Here is a 26,304-nt window from a genome sequence, read left to right on the forward strand (position 1 = left end):
TGAGATGTCTCGTTTGAAATAATCTACAGAAGTTATTAGCTCATATGAAATTTCACTTTCTAGTTATAAAACACATCAAGCAGATTTTATAAAACATCTAAAGCTGGTTTTCTGAATACCAGAATTTTACCTGGCTTGACAAATGGTCTCCAGGGACCAGGTCTTGAGTCATCGCCCCTTCTGGGAATCCGATCATCATCCATGTTTCTCCAAGGCCCCCGGTCATCATCTGCACCGCGCCTGGAAATTCTGTCATCATCAGTACTCCTCCAAGGTCCTCGATCATCATCCAGCCCACGCCTGGGACCCCGGTCATCATCCATGCCCCGCCTGGGACCCCGATCGTCATCAGCATTACGCCAGGAAGATCGCTCGTCATCTGCACCTCCTCGCCGTGGCCCCCGGTCCTCATCCATCCCACGTCTTGGTCCTCTGTCCTCATCAGCTGTTCGCCAGCTTCCTCTGTCCTCATCCAGTCCTCGTCTAGGTGGTCTATCATCATCCGCATGACGCCAGCTCCCCCTATCTTCATCACCAATTCGTCTGGGAGGTCTATCATCATCTGCATTGCGCCAGGAAGGCCGGTCATCGTCTGCCCCACGGCGAGAGAACCGGTCTTCATCAAGACCACGTCTAGGACCTCTGTCATCATCCATGCCACGCCGGGGAATGCGATCGTCATCTGGTCTAAGAGAAGACTCTCTTTCTTCCTCATCCCCCAAGCGCCTTGGTCGATCTTCTTCTCTTCTATGAGGCCTCTCCTCATCCCGCCCCTCTCCACGTCTCCACTCCCTACAGATCAACAAGCCAAACATCTTTAAGAGTCCATTTTCTTAAAAAGCACATGCTATCTTTGGGAATTACTTCAGTCCCTTTTAAAAAACCTCTTCAGCCTAAAATCATTATTCCTAGTCCTGAAGGAATATATGCTATTAATAAAAAATAATACAACATAAAATCTTACATCAATAGCTAAATAAGCAAACAACTTCCTTAAACAAGTCTCTTAACTGGACTTGTATATAAGAAGTATCTAGGCAAATTCTCAATCTAGTACCTATGAACTTTCAAAACTCCGTATAGGACTTAGGACCAGCAACTTTGCTTATCATGAGCAGTCCCTTTCAAAGAATGGTTCAAATTATTTAACAAATTTAAAGGAAAATGAAAATAGGTTCTAGAACTGTTCATTCTTATTATAATCTCAATAGCACTCAACTAGGGAACAAAAAGGTTCTGAAGCATATATTTGTCAAAATTTTTAGAAATCAGTAATTACAGCCTTGTTGAACTATGAAAAACATTTCAGTAACAGACATGCACACAACTCTTCATGGTTGTCCTTTCCCCATCTCCACAAAATAAACCAAACTTAAAAACTGCTAATATGGTATTAATAGGACCTATGACTAATTGATACTATTTTCCTTAACTCTACTTACTTCTCTGGTGGGCCTCTTCTCCACTCGGAATCTACTTCAGGTCCTTTTCTCCATGTGCCTTCTGAATCTCTATCTCCCCAACGAGAGTCCTACATTCACCAAAGTTAATGTGAGGCACTAATTGGCAACACTTATTACAACTACTGGTATTACCAAATGTTTTTGCACTTATTCCTTAAATAAAAACACGTTTCAAAGTAGTTGTTTTTTTTTTTTTTAACCTTAAGTCAGAGTGACAGTACACTGAAACTGGCATTCTCGTGTATTTTGAGTGGTTTTATAAATCAACCAAATACCACCTAAAAACAATCTGGCACCCACTCATCCCCTGGAAGTATTGAAGTATCTAAAGATATCCTCTGACCTCAAATTTTCTTTTTGAGATTATGTGAAAAAACCTGTGTCCTAAATGTACATCACAGTGCCTCCTAAACAGAGGTGGAACACATGAAATGTCAAACGCGGGATGGTTCAATTAACAGTTACTTCCCCCCCCCCCCCCCAAAAAACAAACAACAACCAAAAAGAGTTACTTCCCATTTCAAAATACTATGTTGTCATTAAACATTATGGAAAGGGTGTGGGGAGATAAACACTCTTAAAGTGGAAATGTAAAATGGGGTACAACCTTTGGAGTGAGCAATGCACACAATGTTAATCACGAACACCTCTGACACAGCTCGATTGCTCCTACAAACATAACCAAGGCTACAATCAGCAATTGAGAACACTCTGGAAAATATGGAACAAGACCTAGGCCAGGGGTGGAAGGAGTAAGAGAATAATCTAACAAAGCTAACAATCTGAAGTAAGAGGATCTTTAAAATTTAAGTGTTTTGGAAACAAAACCCTCCAATAACTACCATAAAAAGCAGTGAAGGGGGGCAGCCTTGGTGGCTCAGTGGTTTAGCACCACCTTCAGCCCAGGGCCTGATCCTGGAGACCCGGGATCGAGTCCCATGTCTGGCTCCCTCATGGAGCCTGCTTCTCCCTCAGCCTGTGTCTCTGCCTCTCTCTCTGTGTGTCTCTCACGAATAAATAAATAAAATCTTAAAAGGGGGGGAGGGGAATCCCTGGGTGGCTCAGCGGTTTAGCACCTCCTTCAGCCCAGGGCGTAATCCTGAGAGTCCCAGGATCGAGTCCCATGTGGGGCTCCCAGCGTGGAGCCTGCTTCTCCTGAGCCTGTGTCTCTCATGAATAAATAAATAAAATCTTAAAAAAAAAAAAATCTTCTCTAAGGTAAGTAAATTGCACCCTCTGACTAAAAAGGCACAAGCGCCAAAAAAAGGTTAATAATAAAGACTACATACTTAGGTGACTAAACACAGTTTCAGTAAAATCTTCACACTCCCTTTACTGCAAGAATAAATTCTGAAAGCTCCCAAAGATTAAAACAGAATTTACAAAAGTAATAAAACCAAGACTATTATCAAGATCCTCTCCCATCCCTGAGAGCATGATCTCAAAACTTGAGAGAAGATTCTGAACTGACCAAACCATGGCACAATTTTTCAACTGTGAGAAAAAAATTAAAACCTCTTTTTGACACAGATACAAAGACAGCCTGGGGGAGGGGGAAGGAACTGAAAGGATACACAGAACAAACAAAAACATATCTACAAAGAAAAGATGATACAGTATAAACATTTGAAAGTAAATATAGTGTTTGCCAGTATGGTTGTACAACTGCTACCTGAGTCCTATATAGATAACATGTTTTATTTTTTTTTTTTTAATTTTTATTTATTTATGATAGTCACAGAGAGAGAAAGAGAGAGAGAGGCAGAGACACAGGCAGAGGGAGAAGCAGGCTCCATGCACCGGGAGCCCGACGTGGGATTCGATCCCGGGTCTCCAGGATCGCGCCCTGGGCCAAAGGCAGGCGCCAAACCGCTGCGCCACCCAGGGATCCCCAGATAACATGTTTTAATGAGCTGGAAGTAAAAATACCCTGCTTACTGCAATGAAACAAAGTAAAGGCATGCTCAAAATTTTTTGTTCAGAGAAGAGAGTTCTCAAAATCTATAGTCTGTGAGGTTTAAGTTTAGGAAAAAAAAATAGATGGTAATCACAAATAAAATAATAAAAACTACTGAGAAAGTTCTTAAATTTGGCTTAAAGAGGTAGCAGAAACATAGAAATAAAAACCTCCAAACTAAATGTTAAGAATAAAACCAGGGATCCCTGGGTGGCGCAGTGGTTTAGCGCCTGCCTTTGGCCCAGGGCGCGATCCTGGAGACCCGGGATCGAATCCCATATCGGGCTCCTGGTGCATGGAGCCTGCTTCTCCCTCTGCCTATGTCTCTGTGCCTCTCTCTTTCTCTCTCTCTCTGTGTGACTATCATAAATAAATAAAAATTATAAAAAAAAAAAAAGAATAAAACCAAATAGTCACTGCCATGTTAAATGCGAATAGATAAATCTAAAGACTCCAACTGAAAGGGAAGGGAGGCACAAAAGGCTGAAAATGAAAATGATGAATAGATAGATTTGCAAAAAACAAAAACAAAACACACACACAGAAACCCATAATCCCAGGTTTAAATTACCTCCCTTTCTTCAGAAGATGAGGCTCCCATAAACTAATGGAATGTGGTGAATTAAAATAATACAGCAGTTCTGAGTCCATACATAAAACACACAGAACTTTGTGCCCAACAGAAAAAGAATACACATAACATCATATTTTAGGACACAAAGGGAAAATGTATTAAATTCCAAAAAATCAGAAATCATACAGGCCAGGGGTGCCTAGGTAGCTCGGTAGGTTAAGCATTTACTCTCTGTTTCAACTCAGGTCGTGATCTCAGGGCTGAGATGAGATCACACCAGACGGGGCTCAGAAGGGAGATGGCCTGATCCTCCACACCCGCCGGCAAGGGCGTTCTCTCTCTCAAATAAATTAATTAAAAAAAAAAAAAAAAAAAAAAACAGGGATCCCCGGGTGGCGCAGCGGTTTGGCGCCTGCCTTTGGCCCGGGGCGGGATCCTGGAGACCCGGGATCGAATCCCACGTCGGGCTCCCGGTGCATGGAGCCTGCTTCTCCCTCTGCCTGTGTCTCTGCCTCTCTCTCTCTCTGTGTGACTATCATAAATAAATAAAAATTTAAAAAAAAAAAAAAAAAAAAAAAAAAAAAAACATGGGACGCCTGGGTGGCTCAGCGGTTAAGCATCTGCCTTCAGCCCAGGGCATGATCTCGGAGTCCTGGGATCGAGTCCCAAATCGGGCTCCCTGCATGGAGCCTGCTTCTCCCTCTGCCTGTGTCTCTGCCTCTCTCTCTGTCTTTCATGAATAAATAAAATCTTAAAAAAAAAAAAAAAAAAACCCACACAGGCCACATTCACTGGTTAACAGAGAAAAATAAAAATTAACAGAGTAGCAAAATAAGAAATCTAACCATGTATGTCTTAAACAGAAATTAAATGAACAGGTCCTCCAATAAAGAGAACTGACACAGGTGTGGCAGAGATGAATGGAAAAGACAGGCAAGAAATTCTCCTGATACTCACCTCTTAACTTCGAAAATAAATACCTTGTTTAAGGGGGAGCATAAGCACATCCAAGATACCGAAACACACAGAAACACGGTAAGGCATAAAACTAGCTCAGAATGGCTAGACTACAGGTGATTAAGAGGAAAATGGCAACAGATGAAGGTGATAGAAAACAGCAAACCAGACAGGTCTGGATTGCTAAAGCAGGTTTTACCTTTGGCAAGTACAGAGTATTAATCAAAGGAAGGTGTGGAACCCAAGAGCAGGTATAATGATCAAATATGCATTATGAAAAACAAAAAAACAGGATATAATGTAGAAGGTCTGAAACTGGGGAAAGGTTATAATCGGGAAGAACAAAAAATAATGCAGGCAAAAGGAAATTCTGAATTAACAGAAAGGGCAGGGAGGAAGAGATTCAAAATTCCATGATTAAAAACAAAACAAAACAAAACAAAACTCCATGATTGGGGCACCTGGGTGGCTCAGCGGTTAAGCACCTGCCTTTGGCCCAGGGCATGATCCTGGAGTCCTGGGATAGAGTCCCACATCGGGCTCCCTGCATGGAGCCTGCTTCTCCCTATGCCTGTGTCTCTGCCTCTCTCTCTCATGAATAAATAAAATCTTAAAATAAAATAAAAAAATAAAAAAACTCCATGATTAAGTGGGTAATGGTGCCACCAATCAGGAGCGGGGACTGGAGACAAAGGAGATGGGGTGGGGGGGACACAGGTCTATTAAAGATAAATATTTTAAAAATAATAAAATTAAAAATTAAATATTCAGAGCAGCATTTGAATCACTTGGGAATACTGTTAAAATGCAGATTCTGTTCAGGTTTGACAGTGGGCTAGAGATTCTCTAACAGTCTGGTGAATATTCACTGCTGGTCCACCAGACCCATCTTTTGAATACTAAGGACTTAAGAGAACTCATATCATCCTCTGAATTCACAGCAACCCCCTTCGAGGAAACTAGAATAGTCCCTCTTCCATTCACTAAAGAGTGTTTTTTTGTCAAATACTGAGGTCTTAGAAGATTCATTCTTACTGAGAGGCATTCTAAACAGAAGCCTAAAACACAGCTTTGCTAACGTTTAAGTCTAATCATCCCCCCTTTAGGAAACTATCTTTGGGAAGACCAAGTAATACCAGAATTTAAAAGAGATGAATGCAACCAATTCAAAACACCAAGCCCAGACGCTGACACATGTACGGAGGTATATGGATCATGCAAAAGAACTAGGTGACAAATACATCACAAAAACAGAGTAACTTCTATATTCACCTTTCTAGAAAGTGGATCATCACCAAGTCTTCTCTCTTCCTCTCTACGTCGTTCCCTTTCTTCAATTTCCAGCTCTCTTTGGCGTTTTTTCCTTTCTACTTCTTCTAATTTCTTGACTCGCTCCTGATACTCTCGTAGCTCTTCCTCACGTTTTGCCCGTTCAGCACGCTCTCTCTCTTCACGCTCTGTATAATGAAGTAGGGTTATCAGGTTAGTGTGCATTCTACTGGCATCTTTCCCTAATGCTAGGTCTACTTTGCTGGTGCAGCATGAGGTAAAAGGAAAAGTCTTTTTAAAAACTTTAAGTACTTTATAATCAAAAGATATTCAAGTAAAACAAGTATAATTATATCACCCAACATGAACAGTTTTGTAATGACAAAAAGATACCAAAATCCCTCCCCAACTCCTTAGCACCTGAGATTTCCAGATAAAGGATCATTTGACAGACTACAGCTGGCACATGTTCCTCAATATATGTTACTACTACATAAGAAAGTGATAAAAATTAAAAGGTGTTATTTTTAAAACACCAAAAATTTGGAAATAAGCTGGTAAAGGACATAACGTCCTCATCTACAACAAACTTCAGATAATTAAAAGTTAGGTTTTAGTTAGTTGCAGATAAGAAGCCAAAGATCCTGGTTCCTTGTTCCTGTATTTTCTGAACATGATTGCTATAAACTGAGTATCAAACCGGTTGCCTTATACTACACCTCCAATCTTGGCCTATAAATACCTTTTAGCATTTGTTCTTCTGCCCTCCTCTGTTCCTCCTCTTCTTTTTCTCTGTGGTAGGTTATTCTGCGCTCTTCTTTACGTTGCCTTTTACGTTCTTCCAAGCGATTATGCCTTTCTTCCGCTAATCGTTCCTCAAACTGTTTAAGTTTTTCCTATTAATAGAATGGGTAAAAAACAAAAGTCAAAATTCTGCAAAAATACACACTACTTACATTCAAAAGTTTACAAAAAAGCACAAGTTTTTTGAAACCACAGGAATCAACTTTCAAGTACAAAAATTTCCACATGGTGGCGCCAAAGTGGCTCAGTCCATTGGGTATCTGTTTCTTGGTCTCAACTCAGGTCATGATCTCAGGGTTAAGAGATTGAGCACCACCCCCCTCATTGGGCTCTGCTTTGGTGTGGGTGGGGGGGCCTGCTTGAGATTCTCTCTGACCATCCCCACCATAAAGAAATGAAATCTTTAAAAACTTCCAAATGACTGTGGAGTTTCTTCATATCTCAAATGCTTTAAATTTTAAATTGTTGATCGCTATTTTCTACACCCAGTGGGTTTTTATACAAAACAAACTGAAGGACTAAATTAGAATTTAAGTGCAGGACATTTTGATCTGCCTTTTTCCTTTCTAAATCAAACAGTAAACAAAAGCAAATTTTATGCAGTCCACTTTCACCTTCAGAAAAATTTGTTTACAGCAATGGTTGACTGCTTAATAGCCTAAAAAATATTTTCAGAAACTTTCTATTAAAATATTATTTGAACAATCACTATAAAATGTCAACTCAAGACAGAATGTACCAACTGTGTTAAAGAACCACCTTAAGGCAAAACTAAAAAGCTCATAAATGTTTTCCTGAAACCAGTCATTTCACCTCATAAACAGACTGTCGTGCAGCCTTGAGTCGCATCACAAATAAATCTCTGTCTTCAAGCATCCGTGACATTCGATTCTTATGTTCAAGAGCCTTTTCACGTTCTAGTTGCATGGTGGTAATCTGCAAGTACGTAATATAAAGTTAAATTTCAAAGCATTTGTTATCTGATTAGTAATTTACTCTTAATTCCTGACATATTCCTGAAGAATGACAAGCAGCTCCTCTGCCCCTTCTATCATGCCATAAAAATGGGAGGGTTACTATCATCTATGCCCACACATATTCCTAGGAAGGCAATCAGGGACAGAAGACAGACGGATAAAGGACCCCTGCAGTTTCTCTGTTAAGAACTGTTTTTATTTAGGCCCAAAATACTGAAATTTTTTATTAAAGAAAAACTATAACGTAGACAGTAACACAAAAGACTTCATGGTAATAATCACTATGGTTTAATTATAAAAAATATTTTCTCCCTTAAAGAAAACTAAAGGGCAGCCCAGGTGGCTCAGCGGTTTAGCGCCGCCTTCAGCCCAGGGACTGATCTTGGAGACCTGGGATCGGAGTCCCACAGTCAGGCTCCCTGCGTGGTGCTTGCCTCCCTCTGCCTGTGTCCCTGCCTCTCTCCATCTCTTTCATGAATAAATAAATAAAACCTTAAAAAAAAAAAAAAGAAAAGAAAACTAGAGATTAAGATAGGGTGCACCACTGATTTAAGTAGGCTATTCCCTTTGCACTTTAAGGGGGAAAAGGAAGCTTTCGGGATAGTCTGTAGCAGGATCATCTCAAGTATTTTACCTGGTCTGCATGCTTGTTTCCCTAATTGTCTATGTTATCACAAAAATTCTAACTTCTGAAAAAAATGGGAGAAACTGGCAAATGAAGCCCAGAAAGATAACTTAATTGGAACAAGAGGCTGCATTCTCATACCACAGTCCCCACAGTTGTGCTGCCTGTAGTTATTTTCCTTTTCTTTTTTTAACCAGAATGGGGCCACTAGTTTTTAATCACAAATGTGGCCACTATAAGCACTTGAAAACCTTGCTTTTCTTTCATTATATAAATATATTATGTATACTAGCAAAACATCAAAAGGAACTGCCTAGTCATGAAAGACCATGTACTATCCGACCCCATTTACATAAAAGGTCTGAAAAATAGGCAAATCTATGGGACGCCTGGGTGGCTCAGTGGTTGAGCATCTGCCTTTGGCTCCAGTTGTAATCCTGGAAGTCCAGGTCAAGTCCGCATCAGGCACCCCCAGGGGAGCCTGCCTCTGCCTAGTCTCTGCCTCTCTCTCGAATAAATAAAATCTTTTGGGGGGGGGAGGGCAAATCTAGAGACAGAATGTGACTGCTGGCTGCAGAAGGCCAAGGTGGTGGGGGAGGAAACAGGGGGTCTTTTGGGATATGTTCCAAAATTAGATAGCTGTACAATTCTATACATATAGAACTGAACTGTACAGTTTAAATAAGTGAACTGTATGTATGGCATGTGAATTATATCCCCATAAAGCTGTTTTTTTAAGTAAACATTTCAGCTGCCCTTTATATTTTACAAGTTTCATTGTTTAATCTCTTGTGAATTTCAATCTGTCCATCAATCTGTTAGTATACAGCCACTAAAGCGCCATTCCTGGCAAGAGAACACAAAATAATAAATTTTGAAACTGTGGCCCCATTACTGACAGAGGATTTAATTATAGCTTACAGGCTACAAATGTTACAGGTAATCAGAAACCTTACTCTTTCTTCTTCCTGTTGTTCCCACAGATCCATGTCTTTAATCCTCTGTTCTTCATAAGCACTCTTTATCAATGGGATTTCCTCCAAGCGTTTAGCTCTTTCAAAATAGTCAATCTGGACGACATGAAAACAAATATAGTTTAAAAATTTGTTTCAGTTAATCTGGCATGTTAAAAGTTTACCAACCGGTTCTTTCATCTACCTTCTTTTCTTGATTCTTCAGGCGCTCCTGAAGTTCCTTCTTTTCTTTCTCCAGCTGTTCAACCTGTTTAGCCATGATGAAATCTGGATCCAATTCTTCAAGATCCTGAAAAATATCACAAATGCACACTAATAAGAATATAAAAGAAATGTGTATGGAATAACATTTTCTAAAATCAAAACGTAAATTACTTTTTATACAATGAGTAGATGCTCACAATGGATAAACTTGGGCAATATAAAAATGCTTTACGATAGCCATATTTCTGTTTCAATATATGTTAAAACCTGCAGAGCCATTAAAAACAAATGTTTTACTTCACAGATGAAAAAATCAGCCGTACCAAAGAAGTGAAAATAACCAGACAAGCCAATGTAATCAATAAACAGTAAATGACTATGCTTCTGAGATGTAGATCAAAGTTAAGAAGTAATGTGTTACATACTTCAATGTCAATATCTTTGAATGCTTTGGCACCCAGTTCTGTTTTCTTGATCTGCTCCAAACGCTCACGAACAGTTTTCTTTTTGATTTGTTCATGTTCCTGTAAGATGCGCTCTTTCTCCCTCTCCTTTGCCTCCTGTCGCAGCCTCTCTTCTTCAGCTTTCCGTACTTTCTGGAGCTCAGCTTCCCTCTGCTCCAGTTCTTCCTTCTCACGCTGAATATTCAGACTTTCAAGGCGCTCTTTTCTTTCCTCAATTGTCTGACGGCGAGCCAGGATACGCTGATGCTCTTTTCGTGAATTTTTAAGGTACGCAGTAACAGCCAACTGATGCTGTTCTTCTTTCTCTTGCTTCAAAAACAAATGCGTTTAAAAATTTTTTTTCTGTGACACATCATGGTTATTAGGCATCCAATAAATTACTAAATAACCCTGATGCATTACCCATACAGGTGTCTGCTTTAAGAATAGGAGATGATGTTATTCGAGTTACTAGTTCCCAGCATCAAAAACTATGACCTATATAGTCTTCTATTAATAGGAGTGATGTAGTTAAAGAACCTTTGTTAGTCAAGTTTTCTCTGCAACAAATCTACTTTAAAGTAAGCAAGCAATAAAATAAAATAAAATAAAATAAAATAAAATAAAATAAAATATAAAATAAAATAAAATAAAATAAAATAAAATAAAATAAAATAAAATAAAATAAAATAAAGCATGCCAGGGATCCCTGGGTGGCTCAGCGGTTTAACGCCTGCCTTCAGCCTGGGGAGTGATCCTGGAGTTCCAGGATCGAGTCCTGCGTCAGACTCCCTGCAGGGAGCCTGCTTCTCCCTCTGTCTGTGTGTCTGCCTCTCCCTGTGTGTCTACCATGAATGAATGAATGAATGAATGAAGTCAGCAAGCCAAGAAGAAATCCTAACAGAGCACACAGATAAGAACTTAACCAAGAAGGAAAAGCCCAAGAAGCACAGGACTCCCTAAAGAGCATGGAGGTGGGGGTAAGGGAATCCATCATATGCAGAGCAGGTGTAACACCCATACTAGCAAATACAACTGAATAGGAAATATATAATAAACCAATTTTCTCAGACATCATCTCAAACAAACCTTTTTGCACAAGACATAGCATAATGGCCCCTCAAAAATTCTGTAGATAATTTTTCTCAAAGATGCATACCAGTATATGAGCTGGCTTAATGACTTCAAGCGCCTTTGCAAGTACTGAGGACATTGCTGTTAGCTGATTTCTTATCTGTTCCGAAGGCATGCTTTGCAAATGAGGACCAATTGGAGCATCTTCTCGAGTAGCATAATTCAAATCAGATCCAAAACTAAGGGTCCGAGAAGTGTGGTCAATACGAACCTTTGAGAATTAAAGGACACCGTCAATAGTTGTATCTATAAATATGAGATACTCTAGAAATGAATGACTTTTGATAAAAAAAAAATTTCAACTGAGACAAAAATTAAGAATGTTAATTACAAAAGCCAGAAAATTGATTCAGTACAACTTTAAAAAGATGTCACTGAACCAAAAGCTGACAAAGGGTATATGTTTTTTAGTCCTTAAAGGCCTTCCACCTAGTATCCCTTCCAGCACATACCTGCAGGTCACAATGCCTGGCTGCATCGACTATAGCCCGTTCCAGTTGGAAAGCATCAACAAAAGGAACCAGAGAAGTCAAACGAGAAAATTCAATGCTCTGATAAATTTGTGCCACCTGCATAAGAAACACAAGGTTAGTAACAACAGCTATCATTTGACATTTTTTCACGCAGTCTTACACAAGCATGAGAAATAGAAATTATGCCCATTTCTCAGAGACAAGAAACTGAAGCTCAGAGTAAATGTTAACACTACACTGCTGGAGCTGGAATTCCAATTCAAGGCTACCAATCCCAAATACTATGCTTTGAATCATCACAGTATAACATTCCTCAGAAGCATAATACTTTCAAATCCTAGTTTTATAAAACAAAAAGCCCTGAATGGCCACATATTTGTAGATAAAGACTTGCTACTTACCTAATTCATCTGAACACTTTCAATAAATTTGTTATGTGTCTGAAGGAGACTGGCAGCATTACCATTTAGTTATACTGCTAATTAACCTTCAACTATTTGTATAGCACGTAAGAAATAACACTGCTCACATATACAAGAAAAGCAGGTCAATGAAATGTGCACAAATACTCCAAGTGAACATATCATAAAAGACCCCTCCCAATGAAATAAACGGAAGACAAAACAGGAACATTGAAGCCGTATCATAAACCATAATCTTCAAACTTACATAAATCATACTAAAATATTTTTACCAGTATTTCCTTTGACTAACAATAAGTAGTGTAAAAGAAAAGGTTCTCCAATCACTACTGGTAGTATTCATTAATTCAATCTTTTTTTTTAAGATTTTATTTATTTATTCATGAAAGACAGAGACAGAGAGAGACAGAGAGAGAGGAAGAGGAAGAGACACAGGCAGAGGGAGAAACAGACTCCATGCAGGGAGCCCGACCTGGGACTCCATCCCAGGTCTCCAGGATCATGCCCTGGGCCAAAGGCAGTGCTAAACCACTGAGCCACTGGGCTGTCCCATTAATTCAATCTTAAAGAGCTATTAAAGCTTTAAATGTGTAAGCTCTGTGACTAATTCCACTTCCTAGACTACAGAAAGCCACAGAAGTATGCAAGAATACATGTATGGAAATATTCACTGCTGCAACATTTTCTAACAGCAAAAAAACCCCTAGAAATACAGACTTCCATCAATAGAGTCTGAATACATAAATCACAGTACCCTTTAGACAATGTTAAACCACGTAAGTATTAAAAGGAGTAAGACCTAAATGGCTAAAGAGGAGAGATGTACAAAGTTATACAATAAAGGAGGAAAAAGCAAACTGCATAGAATAATTGTTTTTCAAATCAAAGACAGACTAATTTTGGCAAGGACAGAATTTGGTGAAGTGTTCACTTCTTAGGTGATGCTAAAACTTTTTATTTTTGTGATAAAAAAAAATCAAGGGGAGAAATTCCTGTTCTAAATAAAACACTCATTTAAAAGTGTCTACCTGCTGCAGAAGACGGAGTATGGTATTGTTTTGCAGCTGTGGAACATACTGTTGCAACTCTGGTTCCTTTTCGGGTTGTTCCCTAACCCAATTTAGAACCTGTAAAATCCATTACATTGAAAGAGAATTACATTTTCTAAATAACACTCAAACATTTGTGAAATTTTCCAACATTTTTTAAATATATAAAAGCATCCCACAGAGAAGGGAAATACACATGTAATACAAAGCTATATCGAGACTTGTCTGAAGGTGACTGACAGCAATGGCTACATTAGTCATGCTGCTAATTTACCTCCAAAGATTTTATTTAGCACATCAGAAATATCTTTTCTCTTGACATAAAGAAAAAAGACAATGAAATGTGCACTGAATTAAAACATATAGGGAAATTCTTCTCTCTCAATATAAATACAATCTGAAATAGCAAAAAGGCCAGCTATATGGTAGCATAAACAAAACTAAAATACAAAGTCTTACCTTTGTGACTCTCTCACAGAGTTTTAGTGGGTTAAATTCTACTTCCAGCCAATTGTAAAGGTCTTTCACTTCAGGGACAACATACTGCAGTACGTTGAATCTGACCTACAATAAATAAAAGGTTTAATTAACTGAAAGGAATTTTCCAAATAGATTTCCAGTTGAACTGAATGTAAGTAAGGAAGATTGGAAATAGATTGGAAATCTAGAAAATGTCTGAAAAACCAGCCTCAACCCTTTAAATTTATCAGAGGAATTTAAAGGAAAACTACATTTGGATCTCTAACCCCAAATTATGCATCTACCTAGAGTAAAAAGGTCTCCAAGAGCTTAATAAAGACACAAAAACTCCTAAATCATGATCAATAAAATATTTGTAAAGACAACCCATAAGGCCAACCTAATGTACTGGTTAGAATATATTTCTCACTAAAATTTATAATTGGCTTTCTGCACTAAGAACCAGTTGCTAATGAAATTGGGGGCATACAGAGAAATACTGTTTTACAGATAAGGTTGTTTTTTAAAAATGACCACAAAGGGAATTTGCCTTACTACTATAATAGAAAAATATCATAGGAGAAAACTACTTAGTTCTTAACCAAATCTGCCAGAAAAGTAAGGCCTTTTCTCTAGCAACTGTCCCCTTTTTTTTTTTGCTGGTCTCAAAGTAGTTTACTGGAGGTCTTATATTACAATAACTACTAAGTCAGATTACCGAGTCAGACACCCTAAAGTCTAAATCCTTTTAGGTGTTACTTGCCTAGCATATGATAAACTTCCACTAACTGCAAAAGTCCATCAGCATAAAACACCATAAAGGTACACTAATTTGGGATCCCTGGGTGGCGCAGCGGTTTGGCACCTGCCTTCGGCCCAGGGCGCGATCCTGGAGACCCGGGATCGAATCCCACGTCAGGCTCCCGGTGCATGGAGCCTGCTTCTCCCTCTGCCTATGTCTCTGCCTCTCTCTCTCTGTGTGACTATCATAAATAAAAATAAAGTTTAAAAAAAAAAAAAAAAAGGTACACTAATTTTAGGTTCTATATTCTAAAACTAATTATTGTATGTAGTGGGTACAATCTAGAAACTATATATATATATATATTTTTTAAGCTTTAAGTAATCTCCACACCCAGTATGGGACTCAAACTCACAACCCCATGAGATCAAGTCACAGGCTCCTCTGACTGAGCCAGCCAAGTGCTACTAGGTAGGAATCTGCATTTTAAAGAATACTTCACAATTTCATTGCATAGCACGGATCAAGAGCCACTACATTAGTAACATAAAATGAATATTTAAAAAAGAAAACACTGGAAATCGTTTCACTGTCCAGAATCAAGCTTAATTTACCTCACACTCTTTCGTATACTGGTCACCCTACTTCTACCATTTGTCAGCTCGATTAGTTTTCCTGCAGCCCTCTGAAATAAGGCCTGAACCTTCTTACCCACCCTAACTTTTTTTTCTGAGTGGTCCACATTATCCCTCAAAGGTAGTCCAACTCTTATTTGCTACAATGAATTTAACTCCAGCCCACTCACCACAGAGAAATCACCTTAAAAGAACACTGTGGTGACTTATACCTGCAGTTCTAAAACTAGTCCATCCATCAGAACCGCCTGGCACAAATAATAAAACCTGACCATAAAGCCTTCTATTCTGAGCTTGAAGAATGCTCGAACTTATACCAACCATATCGTTTATAAGGCCAATTCGTGTTGGTGGGGCTTGAAGACCGAGCAATGTTGCAAGGCGACGTTGTTTTTCTACTATAATGCCATCCATATCCAAAAGTCGAGCAATATCAGTACGCTCAGGGGTAATAGGGATGGAAAGAGTGGCCAAAAGGACTCTGGTAGACATTCTGCAAACAAAATTATGCATCTGTTAAATTTATAAATATTTGTCACCTGATAAAAACACTTTAACTGCCTGGTAAAATACACCAGTGACAATATGTATATCACCTTGACAGACTATATTCATATATGTTATTCATCAAAGCATTAGATGAAGAGAAATGGACTGTACTAAAATACTTGGGAGAATCAGAACTTTACCCACCCATTTACTATTGTCAGTATTTCTCAGCTATAGAAAAAGACAGGATTTAAAATGTAAAATATAGATACATTTTATACCTCTATTGTTTTCCTTAGAAAAACAGGCAGCTTTTAAAATTAAGGAGAGAAAAAACAAACAAACAAAAATAAAATAAAATAAAATAAAATTGAGGAGAAAGTGACAGTTAAGAAAGGGAAAAAACTTACAAGGACCATTAAGTGAATACGATGGGGGGGGGCATGTGTGGTGAGACTAAACCTTAGCTTCCTTAGAACATAAGAGGGGAAAAAAAAAAAAAAAAGAACATAAGAGGAGGGCAGCCTGGGTGGCTCAGCGGTTTAGCGCCACCTTTGGCCCAGGGTGTGATCCTGGAGACCCAGGACTGAGTCCCACGTCGGGCTCCCTGCATGGAGCCTGCTTCTCCCTCTGCCTGTGTCTCTCTGCCTCCCTCTCTGTCTCTCATGAATAAATAAATAATATCTTAAAAAAAAAAAAAAAAGCTAGAACATAAGATGAAAGTCAGGTTGAATTCAGAGCACCATAGGACATTAAGGAGTGTGCGCTGTGGAGCACAAGGGTCAAGAGTTAGAATCTCAGCTTCACCATTTCCAAGACTGGCACCTAAGATAAGATACTTAATTTTCAGGAGGCTATTGTAAAGATCAAGCAACATAATGTACATAGAGCTAAACAGCCTGATGTTTATTGTTATAATACTGTTATCACAGCACTTTCTAAAGGGATGGTAGAGGGCTGCTCAGGTGGCCTAGCAGTTTAGCACTGCCTTCAGCCCTGGATGTGATCCTGGAGACCCAGGATCAAGTCTCGTCAGGTTCCCTGCATGGAGCCTGCTTTTCTCCCTCTGCCTGTGTCTCTGCCTCTGTCTGTCATGAATAAATAAATAAAATCTTTTAAATAAATAAATAGATAAAAAATAAAGGGATGGTACAGAAGTACCTTAAAGGAACCAAGTTTTTTAGTCTCAGACATGGATTACATAAAGGACAGTGAGTGACATAATGAACACTGTCCTTAGAGTTTCAAAGAAAATATACTAGGAAAATTCATTCAGTTGGTTCCATACATTGCTATAAAGCTAAAAGAAAATTTCATCTATATAATTCTACCAGAGGCCAAAATAACATAGTCTACAAAGAGAAAAAAAGAGTGATGTATGAGCTTCCTGAATCCAACTGAAACATTTAAAAAACCAAACACGATGGGTGCCTGGGTGGCTCAGTCAGTTAGACATCTGCCTTCGACTCAGGTCATAATTCCAGGGAGCTGGGATCGAGTCCCACATCAGGCTCCCTGCTCAGTGGGGAGTCTGCTTCTCCCTCTGCCCCTCCCCCTGCTCACGTGCACACTTTCTCAAATATATTTATTCATGAGACAGAGAGAAGGCAGAAACATAGGTGGAGGAAGAAGCAGGCTCCCTGTGGGGAGCCTGATGCAATACTCAATCCCAGGACCCAGAGATCACAACCAGAGCCAAAGGCAGATGGCTCAATCACTGAGCCATCTAAGTGCCCCAAATCTTTAAAAAATTACTAAAAAAAAAAAAAAAAGAAGACTGAAATAGGCTACATGTTTTATTAAAAAAAATAAAGTGGTTTTAGATTGCTAGGTTATAGACCCCTTTTCTGTATTCAAACACACACTCAGGTTTGTTTTTTTTTTTTTTTAAGATTTTATTTATTCACTCATGGAGACATAGAGAGAGAGGCAGAGACACAGGCAGAGGGAGAAGCAGGCTTCATGCAGGGAGCATGATGTGGGACTTGATCCCAGGTCTCCAGGAACATGCCCTGGGCTGAAGGCAGGTGCCAAACCACGGAGCCATCCCAGGATCCCCTCAGTTTTATTTTATAATCAGGAGGGGAAAAAAGACTTGATAGCATTTATTTTTAAAATTTTCTTACTTAAAAAATAAATAAATAAATAAAAATAAAATAATAAAATTTTCTTACTTAACCTTAGACTAGATTCTAAATACTGTATACAGATAGAAAGCTCATACCGTTACACTAATCTGATTTTTCTCAATCAGGTTTCTGGAAGAGGTAGTTATCAAATGACAGTTATTGAAGACCAAGAATACTACCAGAGAACTACCATGTCTGGAGACATTTCTGACAGTCAGAAGTGGAAGAATTGCTACTAGCATCCAGTGGGCAGACTAGGAATGCTGTGAAACATCCTAAGTGTAGAGTCCCCCACAAAAGTAAATTATCTGGCCCCAAATGTCAGTGGTGCAGAGGTTGAGAAACACTAACTTGGAACCATACCATTTAAGAAGTTGTTTCATAATTTCAATATTACCTAACATTCTTACCTTTGCATCTCTTCTTGTGTAAGATTCTTTCTCATTTCTCTGGATAGATGGTAAAGACGATGGAGTGTAGATGCATGAAAAAGAGCATTTCCAGATTTCCAAAACACAGTTGAGACTTTATTATAGTAATTTGCCATCAACTGAGGTTTAGGTGGTTTTTTAGACAAGGTGAATAGTCCATGAATATCTTCCACAGCTTTGAATGCTTCCTAAAATCAGTAATGTAAGTTAGTCACTGTGTTCTAAATGATAATTATCGAATCCAAATCTCTTTATGAAAGCTAAAACACAAAATATTGACTAAAAAAAAAAACCACAAAGTAAAATCCCTTTGTGTGCTTCCTTTTATTCACCTACAATACCTGATATATTTCAGAAAATTGCCTTTATCACAAAAATACTAAACCCTCAAATTTCTTAGAATTAGATAGAACAGACTTAAAAAAAAACAAAAGTGCACTGTCCTTTCTGCCACAATGTGTGATTCCACTCAGTTCAAAATGCTGAACTTCAGCACTGATGCTTGAGAGAAGCTTTTCAAGTAAATAAGGTGTATTTGAACCTTATTCAATTGGCACCTTATTAATAGGTGCCAATTGATATAAATGGAGGCTTTTGCTTTCTTTGTCCCTTTTATGGTAGTAGCAGGGTGAATTTTGAGGTGGTGCCAAATATCTGTAAGAATATATATCTGTCCCATAGAGAATTTTGTAAAATTCAATTTATTCAGTCTTTCTACTAGTTAACTAGCCCCAGCCTAAAACATAACATAATTAGATAAGTTGGAACTATCTCGACAGCTTTGTCAACGGTGCTTTAACTTGCAAAGGTTATTTTTAAATCCCATTCTTTTGACTGTCCTAAAGATGTTTCAAAGTATACTTTTAGGGATGCCTGGGTGGCTCAGAGGTTGAGTGTCTGCCTTTGGCTCAGGTTGTGATCCCAGGGTCCTGCAATCGAGTCCCACATCAGGCTCCCTGCAGGGAGCCTGCTTCTCCCTCTGCCTATTGTGTCTGCCTCTGTCTGTGTCTCTCGTGAATAAATGAAATCTTTTTTATTTTTATTTTTATTTTTATTTTATTTTTTTATTTATTTATGATAGTCACAGAGAGAGAGAGAGAGAGGCAGAGACACAGGCAGAGGGAGAAGCAGGCTCCATGCACCGGGAGCCTGATGTGGGATTCGATCCCGGGTCTCCAGGATCGCGCCCTGGGCCAAAGGCAGGCACCAAACCGCTGCGCCACCCAGGGATCCCGAATAAATGAAATCTTTAAAAAAAAAAAAGTATACTTTTAGAAATTCAGTTATATACGCTTATAAATTTTTCCATAACAGATCATTTTAATTATTAAATGTGATCATTTTAACAAAAAACAGATCAATCAATGCATTCTTAAGGATTAGAGAAGGGCTGACTGCAAAGGAACACGAGGGAGTTTTGAGGAAAAGCTTAATTATGGTGCTGACTGCATTTATCAAATTTTAGGATGAATTTTGCTGAATGCAAATTATACTTTAATAAACATGGCTTTAAAAAGTTTTTTTTTTAATTTTTTTTTTTAATTTTTATTTATTTATGATAGTCACAGAGAGAGAAAGAGAGAGAGGCAGAGACATAGGCAGAGGGAGAAGCAGGCTCCATGCACCGGAAGCCCGATGTGGGATTCGATCCCGGGTCTCCAGGATCGCGCCCTGGGCCAAAGGCAGGCGCCAAACAGCTGCGCCACCCGGGGATCCCTTTAAAAAGTTTTTTAAAGTTTATTATCATCACACTACTTAGCAGAATATATAGAAAAAACCTGGAAAAACATAATACATAATATAGAGCTATTTGAGTAACAAGATAACAGATGAATATTTTCTTTCTACTTAACCATTTGTTATATAATGAGTGTGTCTGTCTTCTATAGAACCTTTTTCCTCATTATTTCATCAGGTAGTGTTTTAAGGGTGTCCCTACAGAAAGGAAAATACTTTGGAGAGCAGGAAATCACATTTTCACTCAGCTGGAAAAAACCAATCCTCTTCCTCTATAATTTCATTAGTTTTTTTTTTTTTTTTTTTGGCCAAACATATAAAAAGGTTCAAATCAGGATGAAAACGTCTTTTTGGAATTCTTGGCATAAAAAGCCCAAGTAGTGGACACACCTCTCAACACCACTGAGATCTCCAATGTAGGCCCTTTTCTGTGCATTTACTAAGCCAAAGCAACACTAAGATATCTAGGAGACAATCTAATGCAGGGTTTCTCATACATCCGCAGTAAAGGCGACAAGTTTTTTTTTTTTTTTAAATTTCCAACCTACTGCCAGCATTACTTTTATGAAATACAGCAAAACTATGAAAAAAAAAAAGACAAGCTCAGTTTTTCTAAACAGAGTAAACATAAAATTACCATGAAATTGTTACCCCAAAAAACAAATTAAGTAAATTAAAAAAGAAAACCCATCTTTAGTAAATGCATACATTCTCCACTATAATCATTTCATCCTGGACCAGTAGATATTTGGTCTACCAAACATTAAACATTAAACCATATTTTGAGCAACGAGGATTATTTTATATGGAAAGCCACCAGGTCCAAAAAAGATTACCTGATTTGGCCCAGATTTCACAGCAGGCAACTAGAACCAAAATATCCTGAGACTGCCTGTCCAGAACTCTTGGTTATCCATTGGACAATCTTAAATTTCTCAGTTATCTAATTGACATTATCCAATAATAATCAAGATGAAGATACTTATTAAAGAAAATAAAAGTACTCTGGGTTATTAGGACTACAAAAGACAGCAAACAGTTCACAACATACCTGCCATAACTCCATACTGATAGCACTGTCCAACTGCACAAGCCTGGTTTCCAAATGCATGGACTGGCTTTCTGGATTATTAAGATTGATTGCTGTACTTTGATTATGGTGGCGTTGAATCTGTGACAAGTGCATTCTCAAATTGTCACACAGCTTACGGAATTCAGCCTTACGAGTGTACTGGAGGCAGAATTTGAAAGCTATAGACATAGTTTATAAGATATATTAGGTACTTTCCAACATCAAGTATGTGAATAAGGTTTATTTCAAATATTAAAATCAGTTATTTTAATAATATTTACCAAAATTATAATCAATCAGTCTTTAAAATGATCAGAGTCCTCACTCACTTAATCATGTATCCAGACCATCTTTTGAACATAGCCCTGGCCTAGCTAAAATTTGATTCTGGGGATCTAAAAAAATTTACAAATGGAAAACTATCCAAATTAAGGTGTAGGAGAGACTCACCTTTCAAACACTTAACCACTTCAAATCCTAAAAGAACAAAAAAATCCTAGCCTAAAATATAGCCTTGCTATCTAACAAATTGTAGGCTTATGTTAACCTGATTTCAACTGTGTACTATATGTGTACCCTAACTACTTGCTCTGTCATTAAAATAATTTTCTGCTGGGAACCCTGGGTGGCTCAGTGGTTTGACGCCTGCCTTTGGCCTGTGGTGTGATCCTGGAGTCTCTGGATCGAGTCCCGCATCAGGCTCCTGGCATGGAGCCTGCTTCTCCCCCTCTGCCTGCGTCTCTGCCTCTCTCTCTCTCTGTCTCTCATAAATAAATTAATCTTTTTTTAAAAAAATAATAATTTTATGCTGTCATATATGCAATAACAATTGTTTCAAAATACCTTTGCTTTTAAAATATATGTGTGTGTGTGTGTATTTCAACAGGCCCAAAACAAAAGGACGCAGCTTAACTTCAAGTTAACATTTACATCAGTAGATATCAAAAGACTCAAGTTTACTTGTGTTAAATGAAAATTCACATATGTTAGCCATGTAAACAAAACAGAACAGGTTCTAATACAGTAAAATATTCTTGAAATCACAAGTTGATAAACAAATGCCAATCATTCCTCATACTGGAAAGAATGACAATATAAGGTTGTATTAAAACCAAAGTAAGAAAAAGCCAAAAGCCACTCTTAAGTCATATATATCTCCTATTTACATATAGTTAAAAAGCTGCAATAACAGCAAGGTAAGTAACAGTAAGGAAAAGCTCCAGGATTAAGAGAAAGGACATTATACGGTTCAAGATTCAAAGTAGTTAACCTTTGAACAAGGATTTGAACTGCATGGGTCTATTTATGCAGATATTCCCAATAAATACAGATATGTAAAGTTTATTTTCTCATGATTTTAACACTTTCTTTTCTCTTAGCTTACCTCTTAAAAATACAGTATATAACATATATAACATACAAAATAAACAGTTAATCAACTGTTTATGTTACCAGTTAAGGTTCTGGTCAACAAGAGGCTATTAATAGTTAAGTTTTTGGGTAGTTAAGTCATAGGCAGACTTTCATCTGCAGAAGTGGAAGCAAAGGGGTGTGCCCACAAACACTTCTAACACCCCTAAGCTGTTCAGGCATCAATGGTATATGCACTGTAACAACTGGATTTTTAAAAAAAGATTTTATTTATTTATTCATAAGAGACGGGGGGGGGGGGGGGGCAGACAAAGAAGCAGGCTCCATGCAAGGAGCCTGACATGGGACTCAATCCCAGGTCTCCAGGATCAGGCCCTGGGCTGAAGGCAGCGTTAAACCGCTGAGCCACCCGGGCTGCCCAACAACTGGATACTTTTTATGATGATGCAGAGTCATCAAGATAACTTAGTCCTATATTCAGTGATACTGTTTAAGAATATAAAAATATGTATTTTTAAAGTAATCCTAGAAGTTCAAAGCTTCTAGGATTCTCCCCAAGGCATGGTGGAGAATATGCATAAATGCAGTCAAAAGCAGGATCTAAGTTTATCAGAAAGCCGTCAAGAAGTTCCAATTATTTTTTTAGTCACCTGGAAAATCCCAAAAATGACTTTGCCTTTCAGATATCCATGAAATGGATTTCATATAGAATTACCCTAATAAGTAAAACAAATGTCTTATAGTCACTATTTAAATGAACGCCAAACATCTTTCAATAAGAATAAAAACTATAAAATAAGTAATATGGATAAAAACAGGTTAACTTTGTCCATCTTTTGCAAAATCTTTCCCTCAAAATCAATTTTTCAAATCAGTTTTCATTTTACCTTGTTGAGCAATATCATGGTAGAGGCGCTCTACTCTAGAATTGTTTCGAAGAAGGTCCAAACACTGTCTATAGGATTCCCAAAGGAATTTAACCCATGGAGTTAAAAGAAGTCTGTCGGTACGATCCTGAGTGTCTTCACCACTTACAGCACTTAGGAGAACACTAAAAAGAATAATAATAAAATTAAATTAAAAAAATAAAAGCCTACAATAATTTTAGACATGATTTTGTACTTTGTCATAGGAGTAAAAAAAAAAAACAAATCAACAATAGTATTAAAAAAGTGCGAATTCTTTCTACAGCTTTTGGACACACTAAAGCTGTCACTTACATGTTCAAATATTTGAATCCTCAACCCGTATTACCATCATTTAGATCAGTATCTGCTTCCTATCTGAAGGTGAGACTTTCCACTGATAAATTTTCTATAGTATGGTTTTGTTACTATACATTTAAAATTCCAAAGAGGAACATTTTTTCTAATAAACACTTAAACTTCAAATGAGGATGATGGAGACACATGTAAAGAAAAACACTGAGGAAAATGTATCAGCAATTTAACTTACATACCTCTCAGGTGTCTGAATATTATCCAGATCTTCTATGTCTAGAACCATCTGCTGAGACTCCTCTTTAGCAGCCTCAGTTTTTTCCTCTGCCAATTTCAAATATGCCCTAACAACATCTTCTAGAGATTTGATGTTCACCTAACACACACACACAAAAGAGAGAGAACCTGAAAATACAGTCTCAACAAACCATAAAATATTTTAAGAACAAATTTTAGGATATAAAGTATATTAATTTTGAAAAGCAAAGTCCTCTGATAGTTACTAAAAAGCCTTTACTAAAAACATAAAACCCATCTCTTTTCATACCTGTTGACAAATGTTCTTATACTGGTATAATCCCTCTTTAGCTAAATGGCTCTTGCGAAGATCCACGCAAAGTTCCAAGTATTTCAACATAATTGGCTCATGTATCTTTTGCCATGTTCTGTGTTTCTTACTTTTCATAACATCATAAAGAACATCCAAAGCAGGCTGCTTTTTTCCAACCTCAAGAAATTCTAGAAAAATAAATCAAGACAATTAAAATCAGGTATGTTTGCTATATACAGCAGTCCAAATCTTGCTTAAATTGGCTATTTTAATTTCTGAACTCACTACAATCTCTTTTTAGATCACATTTATTTTTTAATCTAAAGCCATGCCAAAATTATCCATGTTAACACAATGAAAAACTGATACTATCTCAAGATACAGCCTACCGATAAAACTGGATTTCACTCAGTTAAACTGTACCAAATGTGTCCTTTTAAGTGACTGGAAAGTTCCAGAAATTGAGGTTATCAGGAGGAAAAAAATCTTTCCCCAACAAACACAGTAAAGTCAACTATGACCTTTCATTTCAGTCACAGTGATCTGGCCAAGGAATTTTTCCTAGTTTATACTAAGACTCCAGGCAGAAAAATCATGATTGTCAATTATTACACAATTAGATTGACTTTATCACTTATTCCTTTAAGGGCCTACTTTCGGATTCTCTGTTCTGATCACTCTCTATTGCAATGTATCTAGTCTTTTGCTAATACTTCACTGTCTTGATTACTACAGACTTAAAGGCTTCAAACCAAGTAGTGTGACTGCTTCAATTTTGTTCTTCAGCATTATTTAGCTTACTAAATTTTTTACCTTTCCATATAAATACAGAATTAGGTAATATCTACAAAATAGCTCACTGGAATTTTCATTCAAATTTTACTGAATCTATATTATCAAATTTGAAAGAATGGGCAATTTAACAGTAGTCTTTCAGCCTTTTAGGATTTTATTTATTTATTCATGAGACACAAAAAGAGAGACACAGGCAGAGTGGAGAAGCAAGCTCCCTGCGGGGAGCCTGATGTGGGATTCAATCCCAGGACCCTGGGATCACAACCTGAGCCAAAGGCAGAGGCTTAACCGCTGAACCACCCAGACGTCCCAATAGTCTTCCAATCTATGGAATATCTCTCCACTTATTTTTCCAGTCTAAACATGAAAAATATATATTAAGACAAACCCCAAATGAGGGACCATTCCACAAAATACCAGGAAACTTGTCAAGGTTATCAACAAGGAAAATATAAGAAACTGTCATAACAAGTGGAAGTATCTAAGACGACCGGACGACTAAATGTAATATGATATCCTAGATGGGATTCTGGAATTCAAAAAAGGACATTAGGGAAATACGAACAAAATATGGACTTTCGTTAACAATAATGTATCCGTACTGGTTCATTACTTGTGACAAATGTACCAAAATGATATAAAATTATCAATAGGTTACGGTTTACATGGAAACACTGTATACTATCTATGCAGTAATTCTGTAAATCTTGAATTTCGAAAATTAACTTTATTTTTAAAAACAAAATTTTAGAACACATACCAAAGAAAATTATATTCTTAGGGAATTTACTACCACCTAAACGTGAAGGCATTCTGTCTGTATGTGGCAGTATTTCAAAATGTAGTTCTAATCTCAGGTTTATGTATACACTGCTCATTTTGAAATTCAGTCAAAAGGAAAGACTGCTCTATAACCATATTTCTGACAAAGGTTAAAATTTATGTTTTTTTCTCATCTTTTTATTTTCTTGTGCACAAAACTTAAAAATGGGGAGAGCTATTTTATTTAACCTAAGTCATCTAGTTATGTTCAACTTAAAATTCAGTTAACTGCCATATTTTACACACAAAAAAATCTTTCCACCGAACATTTGAAAGATAATTTGGGGAACCAAAACACTAGTTTACACTATGAAAGGGTCTTAAAATGCTGTATTTCTATTGTTAAAAACCATTATTTTCTGAATAAAAAAATCTTTAGCAAAGAATTATTTTTAAGAATAAACACCATACAGCATTATAAACCATGTAACTCTGTACTAGGCAAACAACAGGCAGAAAAGTCCCTTATTTGGGAGTTATACGAGGCCTATAACTTAGTAATTATTAATTTCTTCTCCCAAAGATCA

General features: G+C 37.6%; 1 protein-coding gene and 2 non-coding genes across 4 annotated transcripts in view; all 3 read right to left on the reverse strand.

The window, feature by feature from the left end:
* The window catches only part of EIF3A (eukaryotic translation initiation factor 3 subunit A), a 36,347-nt gene that overhangs the window by 6,298 nt on the left and 3,745 nt on the right, over positions 1-26,304 (reverse strand). The window contains exons 2-20 of one of the 2 annotated variants that reach the window (XM_038578936.1): positions 24,158-24,348; positions 23,850-23,986; positions 23,278-23,441; positions 20,999-21,198; positions 18,190-18,398; positions 15,483-15,654; positions 13,785-13,889; positions 13,305-13,403; positions 11,834-11,950; positions 11,407-11,592; positions 10,230-10,577; positions 9,785-9,889; positions 9,583-9,696; positions 7,838-7,960; positions 6,963-7,116; positions 6,224-6,408; positions 1,443-1,531; positions 468-792; positions 131-437 (exon numbers count right to left, since the gene is read on the reverse strand). In XM_038578936.1, the coding sequence (XP_038434864.1) occupies positions 131-437; positions 468-792; positions 1,443-1,531; positions 6,224-6,408; positions 6,963-7,116; positions 7,838-7,960; positions 9,583-9,696; positions 9,785-9,889; positions 10,230-10,577; positions 11,407-11,592; positions 11,834-11,950; positions 13,305-13,403; positions 13,785-13,889; positions 15,483-15,654; positions 18,190-18,398; positions 20,999-21,198; positions 23,278-23,441; positions 23,850-23,986; positions 24,158-24,348 (3,330 nt within the window). Of the gene's footprint in view, positions 1-130; positions 793-1,442; positions 1,532-6,223; positions 6,409-6,962; positions 7,117-7,837; positions 7,961-9,582; positions 9,697-9,784; positions 9,890-10,229; positions 10,578-11,406; positions 11,593-11,833; positions 11,951-13,304; positions 13,404-13,784; positions 13,890-15,482; positions 15,655-18,189; positions 18,399-20,998; positions 21,199-23,277; positions 23,442-23,849; positions 23,987-24,157; positions 24,349-26,304 lie in introns of both variants that reach the window. The other variant, XM_038578935.1, reaches the window with a different exon arrangement.
* Positions 12,289-12,417, reverse strand: LOC119866651. The gene has a single exon (XR_005380823.1). It is a non-coding gene; the product is annotated as a small nucleolar RNA SNORA19 (small nucleolar RNA).
* LOC119866652 lies at positions 13,545-13,674 on the reverse strand. The gene has a single exon (XR_005380824.1). It is a non-coding gene; the product is annotated as a small nucleolar RNA SNORA19 (small nucleolar RNA).

This window comes from Canis lupus, chromosome 28, assembly GCF_011100685.1.
Source record: "Canis lupus familiaris isolate Mischka breed German Shepherd chromosome 28, alternate assembly UU_Cfam_GSD_1.0, whole genome shotgun sequence".
NCBI lineage: Eukaryota > Metazoa > Chordata > Mammalia > Carnivora > Canidae > Canis > Canis lupus.